We start from the raw sequence: 9,259 nt of genomic DNA on the forward strand, positions 1-9,259 counted from the left end.
ATTGTTACACAGCACGACGTCGGGTAGGTATAAAAGGACTGAGCGGGTGAGTGCGTGTACTTTGAGACGACCGGTATCACTGACATTACATCATAGAAACAAAGAATGGAGTTTTGGAAAGTCCTCGTGGTTTTTGCTAGTAGGTGTGCAAGGTAAGGGTTTTTTTTTTATGAAAGACTTTTTGTCCAACTTTTCCATCGTGAATAATAATTGAGATTTAAAATGTATCGGCAAGTCTTTTGGAGCTGTAGTGAAATGTTTTATACCACTCGAACACGCACAAAATGGGTTGCACGTAATTGCTAGTCTCTTTGGGCACGTTTGATTGAACAACTCTGAAATTACGCGAGTTGCTAGAGTTGCAAATATAAAGTGTATTTCATGACACTAGTGTTGAACACGGGTTGGAAAAGTTTACTCCTGACAATAGCGGGAGCCTCAAGTGTTCACACGGCGGAGAATGAAGAGAAATATTGAGTCTGACATGTGAAATAACTTTTGGGGATATAGAGCAAAATTACCATGAAAAAGGATACATATGTTCATGTAATAGAAATTAAAAAGTTTTCGGTATTAAAATGAACTACCACATTTAAATAAATTGCCATTGATACGATTTTCAAAACAACACTAGAACAGTTTTATTCACATTCAAGGAGTCTCTGCGCATGCTCAGGCATAACTCTATAGAGTTACTCGAGTCTTCCCAATCAAACGTGCCCCATGAATACCGTACAGAAGATTTCTTTGTTCACTACAACTGTCGTCTATTTTCAAACAGGTTCGCTATCAAAGCAGTGAGTTCTGAGGATGAACTACGTGTCATCGTCGGCAAACTAGAGAGACTCGCAGCAAGCTTAAGGCAGTATGTAGTTGACGGAAGTAGGCCTGAGTATTCCATGAGGGGTATCGGACCACTGAGCGGGTCTACACCAGAATTCACTATCCCCGGTACCAGACCACTCGGACCTTGGGTGCTTGATAACGATGAACTTGACCCCTCTCCAACATACAATTATCTGTACAAAATGATTGAAAAGCTTATGAAACCATACTTCCGCAGCTTTCCAAGCGGACCATATAAATGTAAGTATGTTGAGAAAATAGCAAGTTCTCATGGAATGCGTTTCAAATGATATTGCAAGGATCAATTACATTTTAACATTTCATTGACATCCCTTGAATTTTCAGCGGAGATGCCGCTAACGCCACGTAATGTTGTTACAATGCTGAATGCGTGGTATAACGACGCTGACCAGATGATGCTCAAAGAACAGACTTTTGTTAACGTTGCCGGAGAGTTTTTGAATGCCCATTTCCAGTGTGCAACGACGAGAGTCAACCAAATAATTTTCTGTGAGTAGAAACTATATATAGAGAATTGATATTAGACCTGTGACGTAAACCGAAATATAATCTCAAATTTTGGCAGCTGTAATTTTATAAGTGAACGATACTCTTATGAAAAATGTTATAGGTACATTGTACTTCTAAATGTCCGTCTTTGATACTACAGTTAAATGAAAAATATTGCATCGTTTGATTTTTCAATATTTCGTGGACAGAACCCATGACGGTAACAAGATAACTCTGATCTTGTGAATAATAGATACGAAACATGTAACCATTTCGTGGTTTGAAATTTCTCAGCCAAGCATTGATTTCTTTGCAAGTAAGTCCACAAAATGACAACCACAGCGTTTCAACACTCTACACAATGGGAGCTGAAATGTTTATTTTCAACACCTGATAGAAAATACCAAGTTCTGAATATAAACACTATTATATTCCATCTCATTCCTCAGTTATGTCTGCCTAAAATGAAATAGTTAATACATAGTGAAAAATTGTAATGTTGGCATGCTTTTGTCATCTTGCTATGTATTGTCACAAAAACGAATTGTATAAGTACTTTCATATACATTGAACCTTATCTAGATGTTTTCAAGAACCAAGTACGTGAAATGGCCGAGGGTGACTGGAAAATTAACAATGGCGTGAGGAAAGTCTTGGAGAAGTGGGTAGCGGATACGACCGTTGTGGACAAAGTCGCCCAGAAAATTGTTATGGCAGCGCATAGACATGCCTACGGCGACATTATGGAACACATTGAATATTTCCAACTTAATGGTATTTGTAAATCTTTGCTACTTATAGCATGCTGTAAACGGGTATATTTAGGTAAGCGTGATTTTACTATTCATTTTTTTTCCAGATATTGTGGAATTCCTTGCTAAAATGAAAATGCTCATGTGGAAAGCTGAGCAGGATAAATGGACACCAGTCATGTTCGATGAGAAACTGAATCTACTTTTGACGGACAATGGCTTCGTATTTCAATGTCCGAGTGTGCATGATCTATGGGAATTCCACCAAAACGTTGTTAGCCGTTTTCAAGAGAGGTAAATCAGAAAGTGTACAATTTGATTTGTTCGTCCTTTTGATACATTTTTCTCCAATGCTAAATATCTTGATTCACTTGTAAAAACTGGACTCCTATATTACGATTTTAATGTAAGTGTTTGAAAATGTAACTGAAATTGGCTAATATTTAAAGCAGGTTATCCGAAATCAAACCCTTCGCTGAGACGGAGGCTTGGCTAAAGAAAATCCTACCTACATACATGACTACAGACGCCGCCCCCGCCATTACTGCCATCCTCCAAATGTACACGGAATACGTCAAGTCGGCCATGTTGCACTTCCAACAAGTGGAGAACCACGTGACCAGCGGAAATACGGCCGACATTGCAAATTTCATGTCTCAGTTCCTCGGTAAGGATTTGGATAGCACTGAATATAAATAATTATACTAAGTTTACAATCGATCATAAGCTTTATCCGTATCTTTTAAGGAAACGTTGGAATTGGAACTTTAAAAATGATCATTCATATACAATTGCAGCACCACATCAGCTCCAGTATTTGAAATCCATCTTTGAATTACTTAATTCTGGGAATACCCACGACATCATGGAAATGGGACAGATGAGGAACGAAAATACCGCTAACGGACGTTCCAAGGGCAGATGCACGGAATTCAACGGGGAATGTAGATGAAACCTAGCGCTGATGTATTGGGGTATCCACACGTGATCTCCAAAGCAGGCATGTGAAAACGGATATACCTTGCAGAAAAAATCGACCCCTTTCGTAGTGCTTTCAAAAAACTGCTTTGAAAAATAAAATATCAAATGCCAAACATATGTACTTATTACTTGGGCAAGAGTTTCCAGACGAAGAAAGCGTCAATAGTGAAATAGCAATCAGTTTCTAGGGAATTGTCATAGTTGAATCTAGATTTTAAACTGGTTATAATATAAATCTATAATGTATAATATTCGTGCAATCTTGACGATTTTTAACATTTTCTCTATATATTTGAATGTAAAACTTTCCTATTGTGGCCCCATCCTACCCTGGGGGTCGGGGATTTTTTAATCCCCACTATGTCATGAAGCTATCATGTAAATGTCTACTTTTCTAGCTTAGTGGTTCTTGAACATTTTCAAATATTCGCATGTAAAATTTTGATCCCCCAATGTGGTACCATCCTACCCCCGGGGGCCACGATTTTAAGAAAATTGAATTTGCACTATGTCAGGAACTTTTTAATATGAATTTCTACTTAACTAGCCCAGTGGTTCTTTTAGATTTTTAAATGACCCCACCCTATTTTTGTGATGTCCCCTTTGAAGGGGGCATGACCCTTCATTTGAACAAACTTGAAAGTCTTGCACCCAAGAATGCTTTTGGTCAAGATTGGTTGAAATTGGTCCGGTGGTTCTGGAGAAGTCGAAAATGGAAAGTCTACAGACAGACGACGGATAAAAGGCGATAAGAAAAGCTCACTTGAGCTTTCAGCTCGGAGCTAAAAATGGAACAGTGTTAAGAAGTAAAGGAAAATTAACATGAAATATACACATTAGAAATGCGTACATGTAAGTAAATACCTGTCGTACCAAGTTCATCAGTGTTTCATATGATATTGAGGAAAGTGACCATATGAATGTAGACATAAATACATACACAAATTACATTCTTAATTTTTGAAAATAACTGACTGTCTACGCATTAACGAAGAATACAAATACTTTGCTACCTGGCGAGGATAATTTGAAATTAGCATACACAATAAATCCATATCTGACCTTACTAACATACACAATACAACCATATCTGACCTTATCAACATTTGGTTAAATCCAGTGTTTTCAAAAAGTTTTGATCGATATTCCTAGTACAAAGGACAGTGCAATAAAAAATGAATTCCGTCTTTTACACTATTTTCGGAACAAAGGGTACAAATTCGTTCTTCAACAGGTTCTCCATTATATCTACCAGTCTATTCGTAATGGTGAAAATTCCACATCGAAATTGTCTCAAAATTGAACGTAAATATTTATGCATATCCAGTACTACATAATTTTCCCTATCAAAAATCGTTTTAAAAGATACATAAGTACGCAATTTGGAAATATTGAAAATTTCATAGCCCCAAAGTTTTGAATAATAAAAGTGGTTTTTTTTTTATGGAGACATATTTATATCTACCATTAACGTTGACTCAAAATAATAGTCTAACTCTAAATTATGAGATATTTCTTTCGAATCACTGCACCAATTGTTTGTACATCTATTGTAATCAAATTCAAATATTTCTTGTAATACGCTCATTGTCAAAGGACATGTCTAACACCAGTTTTACAGCTAAACCAATCTAAGTTTTCCATTAACTCGTACATATGATTCTGAGCTTTGATAGATATTTTTATCGAGTTAAACAGTTTATTATCTATATTATGTAACAAAAGTTTATATAGCATCACATCTCTATCGACAAATTCGAAGCACTTTTTAAGATCAATAAATCCAACAAAGATTTTTATTGTTTTGGACTAAACTACTCAAATTGAATAAATACAATAAATTAGTATTGCACTGTATTAGTGTTGTACTGCCTCATCTGCATCCAGTAATTGTTTATAAAGTACTATGATAATAAATTTTTTGACTTTTTAGAAGAATAAGAAGGAAACTTAACAAACTGTCAAAGCTGAATAAAGTTGTTTCCGGAGGGAGGGGTGTACCTGTATGATGCACAGTAGGAAGAAAGGTAGTCTGTTTTAACGCATAATGAAGTTTCGTATTATTCCCAAGGACTTCACTTCAGTTTCTTCATTCATATTGGTGAACTGTTCAAAACCTGCCGATTCTTCCTTTAAAGATGTAGAAAATTGCACTTCTGAAAAATCATCCACTGTAGAATACAATAATGTAGAAAGGAGCACAGATTCATATATGATATTAAAAACCCAAGTAATTTCCGCAAAACACAAGAGGTATCTCTCCTGTAGATTTTTTTTTCCGTATCAGACGAAATATAAACCTCTAAGATCGATACCAGGAATTTTAAGGATGAAGTATATACATGTACAGTGTATATACCAACTGATAAATAGAATTAATGGGGAGGAAGTCGGATCCAAAGCGAGCACCTGTTAAACTGTTGTATAGTAGCCTTTCCCCCATAGTAGATCCCCCCCGGAAAAATGGCTATATAGTAGTCCCCCCCTAGGGGGAAAGACTACTATATACATATACATGTAGTAGATCTTCCCCCATAGCAGGGTTACCTCCCCCCCCCCCTCACGTTTTTTGATTTGATTTTAGAAAACAGACTATGGAAAGGCAGTCGGGTTTTGTACAACAAATATTGACATTGCATAGATAATGCATGTTGCCAAATGTTGATAAATAGATTTTAATGATATTCCAAAATTAACACACAAAGAGTCATTAGAATTAGAAGGCAAATTAACATTACAAGAAGTCTCTAAAACTCTTAGAAACATGAAATCTAACAAATCGCCAGGTTCTGATGGTTTCTCAGCTGAGTTTTTTAAAGTATTTTGGAAACAAATTGGAAACTTTGTAGTGAGGTCACTTAACTATGCTTATAAAAATAAACTTTTATCTATTACACAGAGACATGGTATCATAACTTTGCTTCCAAAAGGTGAAAAACCAAGACAGTGCCTTAAAAACTGGCGTCCAATAACATTGTTAAACACAGTATATAAAATAGCTTCAGGTTCTATTGCCAATAGATTAAAAACACATATTAGTAAACTTATAAATACAGACCAAACTGATTTCATTAGCAATAGATATATTGGTGAAAATACACGGTTGATATATGACATTATGCAGTTTACTGAAGAAGAAGAAATTCCTGGGCTTTTATTACTTCTAGATTTTGAGAAAGCTTTTGACACGATATCATGGGATTTTATTCAAAGTACTTTACACTATTTTAATTTTGGGCCTTCCATTAAAGAATGTATTAGAATATTTTATCACAATATTACATCCACAGTTATACAAGGAGGTCATGTCTCTGAATCTTTCAATATACAACGTGGTTGTAGACAAGGCGATCCTTTGTCACCATATATTTTTCTATTTTGTGCTGGAATTTTAGCAATTATGATAAGAAAAAACAGTAATATTAAAGGAATCACTGTTAGAAATACTGAAAAAAAATATCTCAGTTGGCAGATGATACATCAATTATACTTGACGGTAGTAGAGAATCTCTCCTAGAAACTGTAAGGACACTGAACAAGTTTTCTGAACTATCAGGTTTATGTATTAACTGCTCCAAAACTCATGCAGTCTGGATAGGTACTAAGAGATTTAGTCAAGAAATAATATATTCAACTCTAAATTTTTCTTGGGGTAATAGTAGATTTACTTTACTCGGTATTCACTTTGATGTAGACTTGCAAAATATTCCCAAAATAAATTATGGACCAAAGCTGATACAGATGAAGGCAATTATCAGCCAGTGGAGTGAAAGATATCTAACACCAATAGGAAGGATAACTGTACTTAAAACTTTGGTGCTACCTCTTCTAAATCATATTCTGATGTCTATTCCTAATCCGTCTGATGCTTTTTGTAAAGAATTAGAAAAACTCTTTTACTCCTTTGTATGGAATGGTCCTAGCCACCGCATTAAAAAAGATATCATTACAAAAACATATGAAAATGGTGGTTTACGAATGATTAATATAAAAGCCTTTATTGCATCTTTTAAAAATTTTTGGATGAGACAATTAATCTTTACAGATAAAGGCTTTGAACTCTTCATTCCCAAGCTTGATTTGACAAAATTAACTACATGTGGAATAGATTATATACATGAGATTAAAAAAAACACTCAAAAATGTCTTTTGGATAGATGTCTTTAATGCTTGGATAGACTTAGTTCAGAAAGACAGCCTTTTTATAGAAAAGGCAAAAGGTGATGTACCACATTTTTTAAATCCAAACATTATGATAGGTAAAAAAACATATTTCAATAAAAATCTGTTTGAGTATAACATACAATATGTAAATGATATCATACATGAAGATGGTACTTTTTATACATATGAAAAATTTTCATCCATTTATCCTTGTGTATATATTATTATTATTATTTTTTTTTTTTTTTTAGAATTTATGGGTATAGTACAAGCAGTAAAAGCATGGATGAAAACAAAAAATAATGAAGGGGCTATATTTAAGGTACAAAATCCCTTGATTTTACCCAATATCTATAAATTGTCATGTTGTAAGAAATCAAAACATATTTATGATATATTGAACTATAACGATACTGAACCAATCTGTAAAACAAAATGGAACACTCTATTTGGACTTGAAGAAAGTGAATGGAGAACAATTTATAAATTACCATTTAAGTTAACAAAAAATTCAAAATTTCAATGGTTCCAATATAGACTTATTAATAGAATTTTGGCTACAAACACTTTCCTGCATAAAATTAAGAGGAAGAATACAAAAAGCTGTACATTTTGTAAATTGGAAGAAGAAACATTGGAACACCTCTTCTGGGAATGTGTAAATGTTCAATCTTTTTTAGATACTTTGGAAACATATGCTGAAGAAAATACTAATCTACAGTTATCTATTACAAAAAGAAACTTTTTGCTGGGTTTTCTTGATTCAAACAAATATATTCAAAACACACTTTTTCTGTGGTTTAAGTACTACATATATACCATGAGGTGTACAGAAAAGACATTAAGTATAGTAGTAGCGATATCTCATTTGAAAAAGAACTATGAGACCTTGAAATACATCTTCTATAAAAATGGTGAAAAAAACCCAAAATACTTGTTCTGTTCATTTCAATAACAGGACATACTGATGGTTTGTATTGATATGAAAATTGTTTTTATTAAGTAAAGCCATGACAAAGACTGCCAATACGTGTTATCTGTTCTATTGTATGTTGACGTTGTCCATCTGTCAGATTCAAAATAAATTAATATTTGGAGAAATTTTGTAAACGAATATGTATAATCCCATGGGGATCCGGGTTAGAATAGGTCCTCAGTATCCCCTTGCTTGTTGTAAGAGGCGACTAAATGGGGCGGTCCTTCGGATGAGACCGCAAAAACCGAGGTCCCGTGTCACAGCAGGTGTGGCATGATAAAGATCCCTCCCTGCTCAATGGCCATGCCAAGAAATCCCGTCCGGTCTGAATTCGTTGGCTTCAACAGGACCATATTACATGCTGATTAATAGTAGCCGTCGCTTATCTCTTAATTGCGGTCACTGATTTATAACGGTTTTTCTATACCGGAGATTTTACTAGGAATTTCTTGGCATGACAAGATATTTCATAACGTGTATGCTATACTTATAAAAATATACGAGATATCTTATGAACTTTCTGTTATAAGATATCTTATAAAAGTTATAAAATATCTTATAAAAGTTAAATAAGATATCTGATAAAGTTGATGAGATATATTATAAAAATTCATTTATGAGATATCTTATATAGGCCTAATATATATATAAGATATCTTTTTAAAGTTTATGATATATCTTTAAAAAGGTATTTATAAGATATCTGATATGTTTGATAAGATATCTTATAAATAAAAATATATAAGATTTCTCATATCTTTTATAAGATATCTTATAAAGGATATAAGATATCTCATAAACTTTAGATAAAAGGTATCTTATAACTTTTATAAGATATCCTACAAAAATGAGTTAAAGAGGAGTAAATGTAAAAACGGCGTGCCATGTTTCTCTGATGTGTTATTCCTCCTTAAAACGAAGCAGTACATTGTATATTGTATATCAAGGCTGCGTCCATGATTAGACCCCCCCCCCCCCCCCTTCTACAATATTGGGTAATCCCCTTGGCCTACATCGGGATCGGCATTCG

General features: G+C 34.2%; 1 protein-coding gene across 2 annotated transcripts; it reads left to right on the forward strand.

Annotated features, from left to right (window-relative positions):
• Positions 1-3,202, forward strand: LOC125678989 (uncharacterized). Of its 2 annotated transcripts, none has more exons than XM_048917838.2 (7): positions 1-152; positions 782-1,086; positions 1,192-1,356; positions 1,939-2,130; positions 2,216-2,402; positions 2,561-2,775; positions 2,906-3,202. In XM_048917838.2, exons 1-7 carry the CDS (start codon positions 106-108, stop codon positions 3,058-3,060), a joined length of 1,266 nt encoding a protein of 421 aa, XP_048773795.2. In that variant the 5' UTR covers positions 1-105; the 3' UTR covers positions 3,061-3,202. The 2 variants fall into 2 exon arrangements, with proteins under 2 accessions (XP_048773795.2, XP_056018772.1); XM_056162797.1 differs by having other exon boundaries at positions 50-143.
• The last annotated feature ends 6,057 nt before the right edge of the window (positions 3,203-9,259 follow it).

Source organism: Ostrea edulis, chromosome 1 (assembly GCF_947568905.1).
Source record: "Ostrea edulis chromosome 1, xbOstEdul1.1, whole genome shotgun sequence".
NCBI classification, from domain to species: Eukaryota; Metazoa; Mollusca; class Bivalvia; order Ostreida; family Ostreidae; genus Ostrea; species Ostrea edulis.

Coding starts and splice junctions, on each gene's coding strand:
- LOC125678989 (XM_048917838.2), top strand. CDS start 106: ATGGAGTTTTGGAAAGTCCTCGTGGTTTTTGCTAGTAGGTGTGCAAG. Junction 1,357..1,938: donor AGTCAACCAAATAATTTTCT/GTGAGTAGAAAC, acceptor AACCTTATCTAG/ATGTTTTCAAGAACCAAGTA. Junction 2,403..2,560: donor GTTAGCCGTTTTCAAGAGAG/GTAAATCAGAAA, acceptor TATTTAAAGCAG/GTTATCCGAAATCAAACCCT.